The 18153-nt window shown below is 32.8% G+C and overlaps 3 protein-coding genes across 3 annotated transcripts; all 3 read right to left on the bottom strand.

The window, feature by feature from the left end:
* Positions 1 to 308: 308 nt before the first annotated feature.
* On the bottom strand, positions 309 to 1751 carry LOC102660799 (uncharacterized). Its single transcript, XM_006601563.2, has one exon. The coding sequence runs from the start codon at positions 1749 to 1751 to the stop codon at positions 309 to 311; it is 1443 nt and encodes a 480-aa protein (XP_006601626.1).
* Positions 1752 to 5505: 3754 nt separating this feature from the next.
* On the bottom strand, positions 5506 to 5955 carry LOC102660665 (uncharacterized). Its single transcript, XM_006601562.1, has one exon. It carries the CDS (start codon positions 5953 to 5955, stop codon positions 5506 to 5508), a length of 450 nt encoding a protein of 149 aa, XP_006601625.1.
* A 716-nt stretch (positions 5956 to 6671) lies between these two features.
* LOC100794538 (glutamine--tRNA ligase) lies at positions 6672 to 7739 on the bottom strand. The gene is made up of 3 exons (XM_003549194.4): positions 7617 to 7739; positions 7437 to 7523; positions 6672 to 6839 (listed from the first exon to the last, which is right to left on the bottom strand). The coding sequence occupies exons 1-3, from the start codon at positions 7725 to 7727 to the stop codon at positions 6687 to 6689; spliced, it is 351 nt and encodes a 116-aa protein (XP_003549242.1). The 5' UTR covers positions 7728 to 7739; the 3' UTR covers positions 6672 to 6686.
* Positions 7740 to 18153: the final 10414 nt, after the last annotated feature.

Raw genomic sequence — 18153 nt, 5'->3', positions numbered from 1 at the left:
GTCGGGCCACTTTCCTTGGGCGGCGGTTGATTGACTCCCCCCCCTTTTTGAAGTAGTGAACACAGTGTGAGACTCGATTTAGAAACCACGAATGCAACATGATGCATGCTTATGCTTATGCAAAAAGAAAGGGAACAAATTATTATCGAAGAACTTGTTAGAGAAATTGTAAACATCATAAACTGAAACACTTCACTTAAGCATTGGAATATTACAATTTTTTTTTTTTTTTTTTTTTTTTTTTTTTTTTACAAGCCAAGAGATTTCGGGAGCTAAAATCTAAACATAAGGTCCTAAGAACTTCAGACTCAAACTCCCGGAGTAGATGGGTCCTCGGAATCTGAATGTGCACGGGAGAACAAGTCCATAAACTTCCTCTTCCTTCTAGCATCTTGGTGGAGCAAAACGTCTTTCCGACGAAGCAAGTCGTCCTTCTCAATCATCCTCTGGTTCTGGATAAAAAGCTCACGGCTCTGTTGGGCTATCTTTCCCTTCAAAGTCTCATTCTCTTGCTCTAGCTCCTGGCATCTCCTCTTCCAAGTTTCTTTTTCTTGCCTTTCTTTGGTTAATTGTTCATGAAACTCTTCCTTAGTATCAAAGGGGATAGGCAAGGATGATGGTGGGATGGTGGACGATAGGTATCTAGGTAAGCGGTAGGGTAGACCAAAGCTCTTGGTCCTATCAATAACCCACTGGGTATAAGATTCGTGCACATAGTCTGATTTCTTTCCCAACTGACTTCTGTTGAGTCTGCGGATAGCGCTCCAAGCTTGTGCAAATCTTTCCCTTTTGTTCGAGTGATCTCCATGGTTAAGATAGAATTCATTAGTCAAGGCAAGGTTGTTTGGTTTTGTCTTCATCGGGTACCCAAATTGTCGTCGAGCGAGGAGTGGGTTGTAGCTAATTCCGCCACGCATACCCAAAAGAGGTACGTTGGGATATTCACCACAACTCACAATAATCTCTCCAACATCACTAGCTGCTTGGTACCAAACAATGTCAGATGGGTCAAGAGTCATGATTCGGCGAGGCCAGGAAAGCTTGTCATCATTGGTCTTGAAGGCACGGGATTGAGGTAAGTGGAAGGTAAACCATTGATAGAGTAAAGGTGCACAACAAGAAATGGTTCCCCGGCCAGCCTGGGTACGGTCATGGATAGAATGGTAGGTATCGGCGAGTAGAGTGGGTACGGGGTTCTTTGTAAGAAAGATTTTAATGGCATTGATATCGATGAAGTTGTCAACATTTGGGAAGAATAAAAGGCCATATATAAGGAGGGCTAGGATAGAATGGAAGGCAAGTATACTAGCTGCTTCAGCAAATATGGAGGCTTGTTGGTAGAGGAAGTGGGTGGGAAGACCTTGGAGGCCTCCTTTAGAGGTAAGGTTTGCTTGGATGATGGAGGTTTTAAGATGGAGGGCGGCTGCGATGTCGGAGGGTTTAGGGGTAGGCTCAAAACCATGGAAAGGTATCTTGTCTGGTACGGGTAAACCAACTAGGTAGGAGTACTCTTCAAGTGTGGGGACAAGCTGGTAATCGGGAAATGTGAAGCAATGGTAGAGCGGGTCATAGAACTGAACCAGGGTCTCTAGGCATCCTTCCTCAACATCTACTCTAAGAATTCTGAGCAACTTCCCATGATGAGCTTGAAAATCAACTGGATCACTTACTAAAGATGCTAGCTCCCTTAATCTCAACAGGTCTGTTTTTTTGAAAAGGTACTTCCTAGTGCTTCTCAGTGGGATGTCCATATCTACAAAGTTTACAAAAAGCTTGTCTAAGTCCTTCGATAATTTGGATGAAAAAAAAGAGTTTATGCATGGATGCATGTATGCATGATTATGCCACAGTATGGAGAAAACATGGTGAAGTTAAGTCCAAAATGTTGGAGTTAAGGGTAAACACGCCATTTGGTAAGGACTATGGTTTCATATGTACTTGTATCACGGGTTCTACCAAGTTCCCAAAGTCATTGACCACTTCCGGATATTGTCGGATTACGGGACTACTCCCGGTCCAACGACGTCCATAGGAAAGCCTCGTTTGAGTGTAGTATCGCGTATCAACCAATTCAAGACTACTCTTGATTAGCCACCGCACTACGTCCTAAAAGGCTAGGATGGGTTAAAGGTAACTAAAGGTCCTCAACTTCATAGGTCGCTTGGAAATATTAATGCTGAACACGACTACTCATGCCAACATAGTAATATTCCCAAGATCCCTCCATTGAGCGGGGTTATCACATGTGCCACATCCGAAACTCACTCTCGGAAAGACACTATGATTATACCACCATCCTATCTTATGTTTCCCTCAAGTCCGGGTGTAGGACTTATCTCACCACTCACGTAAAAGATAAACACTTAAGCACGTATTTATAGTTTCAAATAATAACAAAGCATAAAGATGAAGAAAAACAAGATAGGTTTAACCCACTTAGGAGTGTGATCCCCAGTGGAGTCGCCATTTTTCTGTCGCGGTGATTTTCGGATATCAAGCTATTGATTAGCGTTGACTCGCAATTTTTAAGATCACCACCGATCTTTTATTTTTCCGAAGAAAAGGGAGAAAGCTCGAAAAAACCCTATTTTTGAGAGATCAAAGGTCCGGGGGTTGGTTACGCAAAGGGAAGGTACTAGCACCCTAAACGTCTATAGTACTCTATAGGAACCTCTTGCTTATTTTATCTTTATGCTAAATTAATTATTTGTTTGGAAATAAATGCTCAAGTGTGGAAAGATTAAAGAGGTGGGTTCAAAAGAAAGGAGAAGAAAAAAGTTTTTGTTTATTTTTATTTGATTTGGGAAGACAAAGTCTTTTGCCTACATACCCGAATGGGATCAAAATCATGTAGTTCGGAGTAGAAAGTCAAGTAATTGGTTTTTGATTGATTTTAAAGTTCGAAAAAAGAAGAGTTTAGGCAAGGTAAGAGGCCGAAAAGGCATAGAAGAAATAAAAGAAGTGAGTTCGATTGATTTTAAATTAGAAAAAATGTTTTGATTGATTAAAGATTGATTAAAGATTTGATTAAGAAAGAAAGAAAAGATTGACCCTTTTCTTTGAAATTTTGATTATGGAAAGTTTTTGTTTTTTTTTTTTTTTTTTTTTTAATTATGCGGAGATAAGTCTAAACGCGCCGGATCCCTTAAAATGACGTTGGATCAAGTGAGGGTCCCTTTTCCTCGGATACGGTTCAAATCACATGATCGTCCTCGGCGGAAAACATAAAAATAAATGTGAGTGTCGGTGCAGATTCTCATTTTTTTTTTTTTTTTTTTTTTTTTTTTACATTGGACCTAGATACATTCTAATTGGCAATAATAAATAAAAATTGCAAATGCATTAAAATAAATATGCTGGAAGAAATAATAAAATGCATGAAATACAAAACAATAAATACATATGGTGCATAAAATAAATAAAGAAAATGAAATGCAAGACATAAAAATAAATATAATGCTGGAAATAAATAAAAAAAATGAAAATAAAAATGCAAGACATAAAATAAACATGATGCTAAAAAATAAAATAATGCAAGACATAAAGTAAATATGATGCATAGAATAAAAAATAAACAAAATAAAATAATAAAAATAAAAAAGCAAGACATAAAATAAGTATGATGCTGAAAATAAAATAAAACGAAAATAAAAATGCAATACAGAAAATAAATATGATGCTAAAAAGAATGCGAGACATAAAAATAAAATGCAAGGCAAAAATAAATAGGGTACATAAAATAAAGAAAATATAAGTGCAAGACAAAAATAAATATGTGGCTGGAAAATAAAATGCAAGACAAACAATTAAACATGATGCTGGAAAATAAATAAAGAAAATAAAAATGCAAGGCATAAAATTAAATATGATGCGTAAAAATAAAAATGCAAGACATAAAATAAATATGGTGCGTAAAAAAAGAAAAAGAAAAGGGTGCAGTAAGGAAAAAGGGGGGTGAGAGTAGGAATCGGAAAAGAAGAAAAAGAGAAAAGAAAAAAAAAAAAAAAATGGGCCAGAGGTGAGTCCAGCGGGCCAAAAAAGGAGAACCGGACCGGTTTGGTCCAAGGAAAAAAAAAAACCGAACCGGTCCGGCCTCTATATAAGGGCTCGGGGCCGGTTTTTTTCCCATTTTTAAAAAGCTTTTCTCTCTCTTCTCTTTTCTCTCTTCCCTTTTTCTCTCTTCTCTCTCTAGCACACACCGCCGGAAGTTGTTTACCGGCGCAGTGGCTGGCCGGCCATGGGTGGCGGCGCCGCCGCGTCGGAAACAGAGTCTCCTCTTTTTTTAAAAAAACTACATGTTTTGAATTCCTTTTTTCTCCTAGTTCTCAAATCCACCGTTATTTTTTGAAAACCAACACTGATAAAGCCTAGATCTAGCCTTGAATCTTAGAAAAAAAGGTGAACTACCTTTGTCCTTATGTTATCGTTTAAGCTTCAGAGTGAAAACGGTTACAGCTTGGGTTGTGGGTGTGGGTGTTTGACGCAGTGCTTGTGGTTGTGTGGGTGTGGGTGTTTGACGCAGTGCTTGTGGTTGTGTGGGTGTGGGTGTTTGACGCGGTGCTTGTGGTTGGTGGTGTTTGGTGTGGGCTTGGCCGCTAGTGGTGGTTGGTGTAGGCTTTAGGCCGCATGAGTGAGTGGGTTACTGTGTTTGCAGGGATTTCTGTTCTAATGTTTTGATTTTATGAGCAAGATGATTTTGGTTTTTTTTTGTTTTTGTTGGTGGTTCACGGAGGAGGAGGGTGTTGCTGAGTGGTGGCTGGTGGTGGCTAGTGGTTCACGGAGGGGGAGGGTGGTGTTGAGCGGTGGCTAGGCCGATGGTTAGTGGTGGCTTGGCTGTTGGTATTCCGACTGTTCGTATTCACCTCTGCCCTCTCTCTCCGACATGCACAGTAATTAATGCCGCATTTAAAGGTCATAATTAGGGTAAAAAAACGAAGAGCCCCTCTGGGCCTGGACCGAGAAAACCGAAAAGAAAAAAAGAAAAAAAGGAAAGGAAAAGGAAAAAGAAAGAAAAAGAAAGAAAGAAAGAAAAAAAAACAAAATATAAAACAGCAAAATAAAAAAAATAAAATAAAAAATAAAATAATAATAATAATAATAATAAAAAAAAAATAAATAAAAAAACGAAAAGAAGATACTAATAAAGATATTAATAATAAAAAAAACGGAAATAAAAAAAAAAAAAAAAAAAAAACACTTAATAAAAGGAAAAGAAAAGAAGAAAATAATAACTAAAAATAAAAAAAACAATAAAAAGAGGTAAATAAATAAATAATAATAATAAAAAAGGGGCGTCTTCAAAACAAAAATGAGGTATTTTAAAATACCTCCCTGCCGAAATTTCATCTGAAATGATAGAAATTTCCGGCTTAAAAGACGAGAAAAAAGAAATAAAAACGGGTCAAAAATGGGGTATGACAAGCCTATTATTTGCTCTATATTTATTTATTTATTTATTTATTTTACTAAAAAGCTTTTTAAATTTATTTACGAAAAATTGGGATGTTACAGCCTCACTCTATTTGCTATGCCTAACAGCCGGTCAGCGTAGCCTTTAATTGTTTTAGTCTCTTTCATGCTCTGCATCTTGAATTCTCTGCTCAAGTTGAGTACTTGCATGCCTTTGGTTCTTTCATAGCCTTGATATTCTGATCTGAGATAATCCCAAATCTGTTTGGCAGACTTAAAGTTCATAATTATTGTAAAAAAAATTTTTGACACAACAGAGAAAAGGCAATTTTTAGCCTTAGCCTTTTTGGTCTTCCTTTCTCTGTGATTCTTCATCTGAGCCACCATTGGATCTAAAGGTAGTTCAGAAACATCATAGTTTTCTTCTACTGCCTCCCAAAGATCCAAAGCTTCAAGATGAGTGGTCATCCTTGCAGCCCATAATTCGTACTCCTCACCATCAAAAAATGGTGGTGAACCTGCTGTGTATGATGTTTCTCCCTCCATTGTGATTTCTCTCAACTCACAGATCCCTTAAAGATAAGAGCTCTGATACCAATTTGTTGTTTTCTGTTAATAACAGCAAGCAGAAATATTAAAGAATGGAAGGGAGCGTAAAGAAAGAAATTGAAACTCCAAAGGCTTGTTTTATTCTGATATGAAACAACGTATTTAAAAACATGGAAAAGATAGTAACTGCTAACAAAAAGATAACACCACTAACAGATCATGCCTAGAGAATAGGATCAAAACTGTTTTATCCTATCAGTCAACATGACTTTTATTTTTCCTAAAAAATAGCAAAAGAATCTTATCTACTATAGTTTGTTAGACAGTTTCAACAGTCACATCTTAACACTTTGCTCATCACTAGTTGATAGTAGATTATTGTTAACATTTAGTGTACACAATGCACAGTACACACACAATGTTTTTGCTATAGTGTACCTAATCCTGTTTAATCCAACTAATAAATCCCACCACCAATAGGAAAATCTGGACATGAATTGATTTGACTTATTATAGTGTACCTAATGTGAGAAGTGCATAATCATAACTTGGATAGATACACCATTTGTCTCCAGCATGAGGGTGTGGGGTAAACTAAAATGCAGAAAGCATCCACATCATAAGAAATCAATCATTATCTTCCTAGAAATTTGAGCAATAAAAAAATGTAGTTGAGTACTTGCCTTAATTCTATATGCAATAAGGTCATACATAGTGTAGTTATCACTCTACATGTCTTGCTTCATTCTAAGTGTAGCTTTTCCTTCTTCTATACTGCCATTTTTCATATCCTCAAAGAGCTTCAATGACTCTGAAATTGGCCTGTCTCTCCAAGGACTGTTCAATTTCTTCTCCCTATGCTCCTTTATCTCATCAGGTGTCTACAATCAAGTCATTAATAAATAGTTTATTTTTGTTGCAACCAATACAAATTCAATCACATTATGCAATTATCTCAACCTCCTTTATCAACATACATATTAAAATAGCTTAGATTTAGGGAGAAAAAAGTTTATTTAAAAAATTAAAAGAATTAATTTGATTGTACAAGTGACTGATATTTGAGATGAAAAAGAAAATTTAAATATAAAAATTTAAAAGTAATTAAGATTTTAAGGAAAGAAAAGATATCAATGTAAAAGAAAAACATGAACAATAAAAAAGTTATATAAAAAAATTCTAAATAGTGGTGAAGTCACACATCACAATAAGAAAGAGAATACCACAAGAGATGTCCTCACAATTAGGCATGAGGACACAAATTTATAACACAAGGGTTGATAATATAATTCCATGCAACTGAGATTTTCAGAGTAAACTGCCAAAGGGCTTAGAATTAGTGCTTTAAATAAATCAATTAATTAGAGGCTGTTACAGGTTATAAATCCACCCAAAAGGAAGAACAAAGGAAACATTTTACACAAATAAACAAGTTAAATATTTGTAGTAATAAGCTATTCAGATGTTTAGATACCAACCTGATGATCAACATAAGCATGACCCTTTTTTATGAGCTCCACTGCTAATTCGTACAATTCTTGGAAGTAACCACTTGTGTAAGTAATCTGCAAATATTATCACAAAGTTGTTAAACACCTAAATAGTTAAGTTGGAACAATCACATGAGCCAAGAGGTGCTACAAAACAAACCAACATACCTTGAATGGTTTCCAACCCATCCACTGAACAATTTCTTCAATGTGATCAATATACTCTTTCTTTTCTGCTTCAGGATTTGTATCATCATACTTGGAAGCGCCATAAGCCATCAACTTGGAACAAACAAAGTTATAGTGCATTTAGTCAAATTATAGACTTGTTAAGGGCCTCATCATTTTGGAAAGAAAAAGGTACAAAGCTCCTCAAATTTATAAGAGTATTAAAATGATACATTTTACTCAAATTATCAAACTAGACATAGAAATTTAAAAACTTTTCGAATGGCTTACCAAGAATAGTCACAAAGAAATAAGAATTCCTCTTGAAAAAAATATAAAACATGATCAATCAAAGAAACTTATAAATTAATATTCGTTTGTTCATAAGTTGAGCATACTAAAAGTTTGTGAGGAGATGATTGATATCTTCCCATGTACACAATTTAGATATGAATTGAAAGATAGTAATAAGTCATGCCACATTCTTACACAATTAACAATTTAATTACAATTTTATACAAATATGAAATAGATCGAGCACCTGTGAAAGTGAATATTTTATCATGGTATACTCACTAATATATTGAAAATTTTGGTTTGATGATTGCATGCTTTGTTATTTTGGTTGTGTAAAGTGTAGGCACTCATGTCATTGCATGTTTGATTTTATCTGAAACAGAATGGATCATCAAGGGCATAGCCAGAACCCATCTATGGTAGTGGAGCTCAATTAGTATATGGTTCTAGCACCAGCTTCAGCAACAGCTCCAACAATTTTGGTCAAACCAGTACCAAGAAATTGAGAAGGTTACTGATTTCAAGAACCACAGTCTTCCCTTGGCAACTAATATATTATGTTTATTGTTAATAAATTTAACAATTACCTATTAAATCTAATTATATGTATTGTTAATTGTTAATATGATTAAGTTACAATATTTTAACAACTGTTAAATGGCTATTTGTATTGATAATCATTATTTATGTTATTGTTGCTTAAGATTAATATAAATTTAAATTAAGTAAAATGATAATATATATTACACAAATTTATATACTTTCAGCTTATTAGTACATTTTACTTTTTTATTATTATATTATATCATGTTTAATTATTGTTATTTATTAATCTCATCAGGTTAATTACATTTCAAATACTGGTTGATATATATTTTACTTTATATAATATCATGCATTATCTTGCTTATTTATACAATATTAAATTAATTAAAACCAAAAATTTTAGCACAAAAATTATATTTACTTATCATAATAATTATTAGTTGACAATAATAATTTAAAAATTTTGAGTTCATATTATTTACGTTTATACAAATAACGTTTATAATTTAAAAATTTAAAATAGAAAAAAAAAACATAATCTACATCGTTGCTTACGACAGCAACGACGTAGCTTCCCATGCAGTCAACGGCGGTCTCCTCCGTGAAACGACATAGTAGCCATGCATTTCACGACGTTCCTCTCCCAGACACGACGTCAAGGCCATGCATTCAACGACGTTCCTCTCCTGGAAACGATGTAGCAAGGTTCCTTTCGACGTCGTTGCTTTCAACAGTAACGACGTAGTTGACCAACCATTCAACGACGATCGTTGCCGGTGCAACGATGTAGTAGACCTTACCTTTCAAGCATTGATTGCTATACACTACGTCGGTGCCGCCATAGCCCGACCTTAAAAGCTTACCTTTCAACGTCGTTCCTCGTGCCGGCAACGCCTTCAAAGGCGAACCTGCAACTACGGGCCTCTAGTCATCCCAGTCGCAGGAATCGTGTGTTTCTAAAACGGTGGAAGGAGACCTTCGTAAACTGGCCGGAGGCCTACGACGACGTCTCATTCAAAGATGGTCGTGCACCGTCGTTGAACTCCGATAAGCACCGATGTTGAACACGTTTTTTGTAGCAGTGAATTATGTTTTGGAAGTATTTAGGTCTAATTCAATCTTAAAGACTAATTCACAGGGTGAGAATTATCATTCAATTATATACTTTATTCTGAAATTATATCTAGCTCAAAACTTGAATTTTCTATAATATTATGTTAGCAAAAAGAATCTAGCATAATTAAGTGCTATAAACGAGTGTTTTCATCATTATCAAATTAATCCTATAGCACTCACTGGACCCCTTTATTATCTACTATTATCATATTTATTTGTCACTTAACCTACAAAATGTTTTTTTATGTATCCACACTCCACATGGCACCCTTGTCATAATTTCTGAAAATAAAGGAAATATGAGTCAGTTTCTTCGCAAAAGTGCAACGTTTTCATTTTAGCCCATTGTTCTTTTATGGGAGTTTTGGGCAGTTAAATTAGAAATATGGAAAAACCTTAGAGTACGTTTGGATAGAGAATTTTAACTGAGGAAAGTAATTTATCAGGGAATTTGAATTTCTGTAATTTAGAATTCATTGTTTGGATGTTTTTTATGAAGAATTTAAAATTTTGGAATTTTAAAACAGAATTTTAAACAACTAAAAATCTGGAATTTCAATTTCCTTCTAAGAGGTGAGAAATTGAAATTCTCTTCTTACAGTCTTCTTTAAGAAACACGATCTGAGCTCTTAAAATATCGATCGGGTGTGAGCATACAGGAACACGTATAACTAGCACACCAATCATATCTTCTCTTTTTTTCATTCATTTTTTTCATCCTCATAATTTAAATTTTTTTTATCCAAACACAAAATTTTGAAAATAAAATAATTTCAATTGAAGTATTTAAAATTATTAGAATTTAAAATTTCTCAGAATTTTAAATTTTTCCATCCAAACACACTCTATGGAATGTCCGGTGTGAGAGGTACTAGCTAGGGTCATTTCTTTCTTTGGATGCATTGCATCCAGGGTATTTGAACCCTCTAGCTATAGTACCCTTGCCCTTCATCGTGATCTCTAACACAAACCCTCTTTTAATAAAACAATTATTGATAATAATTTTTTAGAGGAATTATTGATAATGTTTATATGTATAATTAATAAAAAAATAGTTGATCGTTGCATAGAAGTATTCTCAACACTTGTAGCAGAAAATTATGATTTATTTTGCATTAAAAAATATACAACAATAATAAATAGAGAAAAATAGGTTTGTATATCTAAATATGCATTCTTGCATCAATAAATTTTTTCTTCAATAATGTAAGACTTTACGTGTATCCACAGTGAGACCAATCTCTACTATCAACTCTTTGATGAGCGGAAGTCTAAAGAACAAATATTCTTTTTACTTTTTAGGTCTAAGAGTAGGCTTAAACTTTTCTTATTTGTGTCTAATGCACTTTGCCTCATGTAGATGCTTCTATTTATCATGTTAAAAAGATATGGATTTGGGTCATTTTTCAAAGAAAAAAAAAGAAAAGATTTAAAATAATTTCATATCCCTCTATCTTTATAAAAATAAAAATTATCTCATATATTTTATTTTAAGAAACTTCCTCATATAAGACAAAGATCATTCACAACTAATTACATCTAATTACGATAATTAATCACATTCTTCATATATAGCAATAAAATATTATTTTTATTTTATGGACAACTTTCACATCTATAAAATAATACTCCTATTTTTTATATTAATTATATTCTTGGTGCTAGCAAAAAATATAATAATATTCCATTAAAATATTTATTTGAGTAAATTAAATTCTCTAATTTAATTATCAAATAAATATTTTCTTTTGCAAAGATTGGAACATTGGTTTGTGTGTGACCTCGTAGGTTTAATACTAAACTGATAGTAATTAAGGTAGATATCTAGCAACACTTGTTGACATTCAGATGAAGTAACATCTTTTACCTTCAAGAACCAATAGAAGAATAATGTAATATTTCTTTTCATCATGTATAGCTCAAGGTTAACTCTAGAATATAATATTATTGTCAAACTCTAATATGCTAACACATTTAATAAATGAATGACTTAAGAAACTTCTTTCTTCTTTCATTCAGTTGTCTTGACCAAGGTCTTAATTCTATCATAGAGCTCAAACTCATCATCTAGAGTTGATGGATTCCTTTTTGATTAATCATTAATTCTACAAGTATTTAATCATATTTAATATTCATTCAACTAGTGCCCTAAGACATTAGATGTTTAAAATTAAAATATAACAAATTCTCGATTGAGTCGGTTCAATGATGACATCCACATATACATCATTTATATATACAATTTAATAAATGAGATCTATTAATTTTTATCCAATAAAGACTATTACATATATATTGATCTATCCAGATTATTAATGTCATATTCACAATAATCCTATGATCAAGAACAATTTATATTAAAATTATAAAGGACTTGTTTCTCATTATCATATATCTGTCATGATAACAAGTCTCTAATTTTATTCAAAGACTTGTCAAATTAAAAATTTAATAAGAAAATAAATATGATAGTAAAATAAAGAACAATTCTTTACTAAAATTGATAACATGATGGATTGAATCTGGGACATACATATTTATTCACAACAATCTTGCACTAGAGCCAATCACTCATGTATTCCATTACTAATTCCAACTTATGCTCAACAAACTACTTTAGTTTTTAATTTTGAGTCTCCATAATGAGACTCAATCTTTAGCTCTTCTTAAGTATTTAAGAATTGCCTTACCCACTTTCAATGCTCCCCACCAAAACTTTCTTGATATCAACTTGTTACACCTAGTGCATAAATAATATTAGAACATGCAAAAATCATGTCATATACAATAGCTCCCACTATGCTAGCATATGGTACTCTAGTTATGTATTATCTGACTTCATGAGTTTTAGGACGATCCTCCATACTAAGTGTAACTCCAATTCCTATTAGCAAATAGTCACTTTTGGAGTTTCCATGTTATACCTCTTTAGGATGGTATTAATGTACCTAGATAGGGAGACACCGAACAACCTTCTAGACTTATCTCTATAAATCTTTATTTCTAAAATGTAGGTTGCTTCTCCAAAATGTTTCATGGAAATTATATTAGTAGCCAAATCTTTCTTCCTTGCATTGCATATTATTTTATATGTCATCTACATATAAATGTAATGCCCCCACTGACCTTTTTATACTCACAAAGTTCGTCATAGCTAACAAGATTGAACTATTCAATTATCTTGTTAAAATCAATGCTTCAACTTCTACACACTTGTTTTAATCCATAAATGAATCATTGAAACTTGTAGACTTTATTATGATCAGGCAAGGATGTGAATCCTTCAAGTTGTGTCATATACACATCTTCTTTTAGCTCACCATCAAGGAAAGTCATTTTCCACATCCATTTCATATTTCATGATCATAGTATGCTACTATAGCAAAAAGAATCTGAATTGATTTGAGCATTGCCACAGGAGAAAAGTTTCATCATAATCTATGTCTTCCTTTTGACAATATCCCTTGGCAACAAGGCAAACTTTGTAGGTTTCAACCTTCCAATCTGCTCCAATCCTTTTCTTGTAAACCCATTTACAACCAATTAGTTTTATATCCTTTGAAGCTTCAACTAAAGTCCATACTTTGTTGATCTTCATTGGTTCTATTTCGAATTCCATAGTTTCTTGCCATTTCTTACAATCCAAGTTTTACATAGCCTCTTCATAGCTTCCTGGATCATCATCATCATGATAAACCTCATTTGATGTGTCATCTAGGACCATTAAGTTTAATCTATCAGGTGCACAGTGCACTCGAGTAAATTTTCTAGAAGGCTCATGCATTGGGTTCATAGATTGTTGAATTAGCTCCAAGATTGATTCATTAACCTGATCTTGAACCCAATTATTGGAGGTGATGACCTTTGTGGTAACTTTAGAACATTAAAAAAATGTATCTCAGTTTCCATCTCATATTCCTAAGTTGTTTAATTGATTAATTGAATTTCATCAAGCTCAATTTCTTTATCATAACTTCCTTTTGCAAGGAATTTCATTTCTAAAAAAATATAGCTCCTCTTGCGAAAAATATTTTAGTCAAAAGACTGGTTTAAACAATAGCCCATAATTTCTTTGGGATACTGAATGAATCTACATTTCTTAGACATTGCCTCAAGTTTGTCTATTCGTAGTCTCTTTAATGTAAGTGGGACAATCCCAAGCCTTGTTGTGTTTGAGATTCATTCTAGCCCTTTCCATATCACATATGGAGTTGTAGATACTAATTTTATAGAAACTTTATTTAGCCAGTAAGTTACTGCTTCTAAAGCATATATGCACATAAACTTACTAGAATATCATAGGTAACTTGATTCTCATAGTCAATTAGCATATTAAGAATCTTATGCTTGAGAACGATTCTTAGGTAACGATATCGATCGTCATAATTAGATCCAACCAATTTTGTTTCAATGTTTCTTTATGTGGCAAATTCCTTAAAACTATGAATGAGTCACTTGGTTGTCAAGTTGTTTCTCAAACATATTCTAAGGAAGAATATATCACATATATTTCTCTAAGACATAATGTATCACATACACTTTGAAAACTAATCATACCAAATAAGTATTTGGTTGTCAAGTCAATCCTATTGATATCTACAAATTAAATTTAATACTCACTCGAGTAGTCCAAATGTTTAGAGTAAAAAATAATTTTGAAATTAACATCCCATGCTATACTAATTAATTATAAGTCCTCTAGTTGTGAGGTTGTTCCTTATTATTAATCAAATAAATAACTTGCATCACATGCTTTTATTTTAAGTTACAAGTCTCCCGGTCGTCAAGTCGTTCCTTGTAATAAAATAATTTTCATCACATGCTCCAATTTATTTTCCAAATTTCAAGTCTCTTGTTAGTCAAGTCGTTCCTTGTAATAAAATAAATCAAAGCAGTTTGCATCATATACAATAAGTTTCTTGATATTTTGGTCATTCCTTGTAATCAAACAATTTAATATATAAAACAAACTGAATAATATATCACCATATAATAAAACACATATCATCATATGTATTTCCAGAAAGCCTATAAACAACATGTGGAGAAACAAAATTTTGTTCTTAAAATAAGATTTTTACAGTCATTGATAAGATACAACTTGAATTAAATCATTTTAATTCAAAATCTTATTTTATGTTAGTTGTTTGGAATTGAACTAACTTTTGTTGTCGACTTCTTTGACAAGTGAAACAAAGAAAAAAAAACTTAAAAATTTTTGGCACTTTGATTCTGAGAGAATAATAAGAGAAGAGGTAATTATGTGTTTTTTAAAAGGCTCTTTTTATAGCACATGTAGGAAACTTCTTTTTCTAACCATCCGGGCAAAAAGTCTGAGGATACATCCTCTCTTGTTTCTATCTAAATGTTATAAATTTTAAAAACAAACTTCATTCTTTGTTTCTATCTGCTAGCTATTAACATATTTAAATTTAAAACAAAATTATCATTTTTTTTATTTGCCAACTTTTAGCATATTTAAAAGCAAAATCATTTTTGTTTCTAATCAATAAATCAAATATCCCCATACAGAAAAAAAAATAGTCAAAAGGATATATAATACCGCATATTATTAACTTTTATCATAATAACCAAAATCTTGGTACAATCCTATAAATTATATATTACAATATATCTTTATATATTACAATCATATAATATATCCGATATATATATATATATATATATATATATATATATATATATATATATATATATATATATATATATAATATATATATATATATATATATATATATAATGTATATAATAATATAATTTTTTTACATATATTATCAATATAATATAACAATCTAATCAGTAAGTGAAATATCTCTATGTAGAAGTATATAATTAGATGGATATATTATACGGTTGACATATTTATTATTGAATTTTATAACAATAATCAAAATTTTAGTACAATCTTATAAATTATATGTAAAAATTCTTAAGGGTTTTCCTAGACTATCAATGATAGGAAACAATAGGATCTTGAAACCTATGGTTCTCACAAACAATTAATAAACAACAATAGATAATGATGTGTACCTTTCTCCATAGGAAGACTTGTACCTTTCTCCGTAGGAACCTCTCTTTAGTGCACTTTGATTTCCTTGAAAGAGGAGAGAAATAAGATTTTACTTCCTTAGGCCTTTCTTTTTTGCCTCTCTCCGTTCGTGATGACTATGTGTGAGAGAGAACACTTTCTGGTCAGGAAGGGGACCTTATCTCACGTTAGTGGCTATTAAGCCCCTTTTATAATCACTACTCCCATCAAGTAGCAGTTAACCTTAGAAACTTCTCCTATTAAGCCCAATTACAATTTAGCTCTTAATCGTTAATTATTTACTTATTAGTCCCTACATAAGTCACATGTCTCACATGAGACATTAATTCTTACATTCTCCCACTTGGCTCATGTGACATTAATAAACATTATGGACTAAATAAATAAATAGATTAACTAACATAATGCGCATTAAAAATTGACTAAATTGTTTTATACACTGGGTACATCATAATTTCATGATTAAGAATGAGAACCAATTCAAGTCATGGCGGTTGTACATCATCTAATCGACATAGTCCCTCCCATGTACTACAAATTAGTCTTCTCCTTAATATGACCATAAGTTAGGAGTACATAATTAGTCCAACATAATGTCTTCTTTCAAAACAAAACCTGTTAACATTACTCTAACACAAACATGCATGCAAACATAGAGAACAGGTAATCAGAAACATATCATAATTGAGCTCAGAGTGTCACTAAAATGCATAAGATAAATTACACTTAATGATCATCAATAACAATAATGCTCATACTTTCAACATGTTCTATAATGTCTTGGGCGGTAATCCCTTATTCAAAGGGTCAACTATCATAAGGTTTGTGCTAATATGTTCTATTGACACTCTTTGTTTCTGAACTTCTTCCTTCACGACAAAAGTACCTCAATTTCATATGCTTAGCACCCTTAGAATACTTGTCGTTCTTACAAAAATATTGCTGCGGAGTTATCACAATACATTTTCAGCGGCCTAGCAATACTGCCGACAATTCCAAGCCCTGAAATAAAGTTCCGCAGCCAATTAGCTTGAATTGTAGCCTCAAAACATACTACAAATTCAGCTCTCATATGCAACAACAACTGATGCATACAAAATTACTTTCATTTGTTTTCGTTCCATATCATTTCTAGGACATTGTGTGAGACTAACTCTATCTCATTTCTAAATTAGAATAGGCGATGTTAAACACCTTTCCATCTTGAATCTCTCTAGCACTTTATCGATATATATACTTTCTGAGATAAGTCTAACAATCCTTGTGATCTATTATGGAATATTTCTATCCCTATCACATAACTTACCTCACCCATATCTTTCACTTCAAAGTTTCTAGAGAGAAATTTCTTAGTCTCATGAAGAAGACCAAGATCGTTTGCTGCAAGCAAGATATCATCAATATACAGAATTAGAAAATAACCTTACTCCCACTGACCTTCAGATAAATACACTGATAAACAGTATTTTCCTTAAATCTAAAGGAAATAATGATATCATTAAACCTCAAATACCATTGGCAGGAAACTTGCTTTAAGACTGTATATTGATTTCTTTAGTATGCACACCATATGTTCATTTCCTTCAACTGAGAACCCCATTGGTTGGTCCATACAAACATTCTCCTCTAAATCTCCATTCAGAAAGGCGGTTTTCACATCTATTTGATGTAGCTCCAAGTCATAATGGGCTACTAATGCCATGATAATCCTGAAAGAATCCTTTCGAGACCAGTAAAATGTCTCTTTATAATCAATGTCATCTTTCTGAGTAAATTCCTTAGCAACAAGTCTAGCCTTGTAACGTTCAAGGTTGCCATGAGAGTCACGTTTAGTCTCGAAGACCCACTTACAACCAATTCTCTTACAACCCTTTGGTAATTCTACAAGGTCCTAAACACCATTATGTTCCATGGAATTTATCTCTTCTTTCATGGCATTTAACCACTTCATGTATATTTGAGAGAAATTAAATCATTCTTGGAGAATCATAAATTTCATAACACATGTTCTGATACCACATGTAAAAAATTCTTAAGGGGTTTCCTAGACTATCAATGATAGGAAACAATAGGATCTTGAAACCTATGGTTCTCACAAACAATTAATAAACAACAATAGATAATGATGTGTACCTTTCTCCATAGGAAGACTTGTACTTTTCTCCGTAGGAACCTCTTTTCAGTGCACTTTGATTTCCTTGAAAGAGGAGAGAAATAAGATTTCACTTCCTTAGGCCTTTCTTTTTTGCCTCTCTCCGTTCGTGATGACTATGTGTGAGAGAAAACACTTTCTGGTCAGGAAGGGGACCTTATCTCACGCTAGTGGGTATTAAGCCCCTTTTATAACCACTACTCTCATCAAGTAGCAGTTAACCCTAGAAACTTCTCCTATTAAGCCCAATTACAATTTAACTCTTAATCGTTAATTATTTACTTATTAGTCCCTACATAAGTCACATGTCTCTCACATGAGACATTAATTCTTACATTATATGCTACAATATATCT

The sequence above is a fragment of the Glycine max genome, chromosome 17, assembly GCF_000004515.6.
Source record: "Glycine max cultivar Williams 82 chromosome 17, Glycine_max_v4.0, whole genome shotgun sequence".
Taxonomy (NCBI): Eukaryota; Viridiplantae; Streptophyta; class Magnoliopsida; order Fabales; family Fabaceae; genus Glycine; species Glycine max.
Note: the sequence above shows the minus strand (reverse complement) of the source record. Positions and strands in the feature narration are given on the sequence as shown.

What these genes read in the sequence shown, in the direction of transcription:
- LOC102660799 (XM_006601563.2), bottom strand. Translation starts at nt 1,751, where the DNA reads ATGGACATCCCACTGAGAAGCACTAGGAAGTACCTTTTCAAAAAAACA.
- LOC102660665 (XM_006601562.1), bottom strand. Translation starts at nt 5,955, where the DNA reads ATGGAGGGAGAAACATCATACACAGCAGGTTCACCACCATTTTTTGAT.
- LOC100794538 (XM_003549194.4), bottom strand. Translation starts at nt 7,727, where the DNA reads ATGGCTTATGGCGCTTCCAAGTATGATGATACAAATCCTGAAGCAGAA. An exon ending in TGGGTTGGAAACCATTCAAG is followed by an intron (nt 7,524 to 7,616) that starts GTATGTTGGTTT and finishes TAATATTTGCAG; the next exon opens with ATTACTTACACAAGTGGTTA. An exon ending in ATGCTTATGTTGATCATCAG is followed by an intron (nt 6,840 to 7,436) that starts GTTGGTATCTAA and finishes ACTTGATTGTAG; the next exon opens with ACACCTGATGAGATAAAGGA.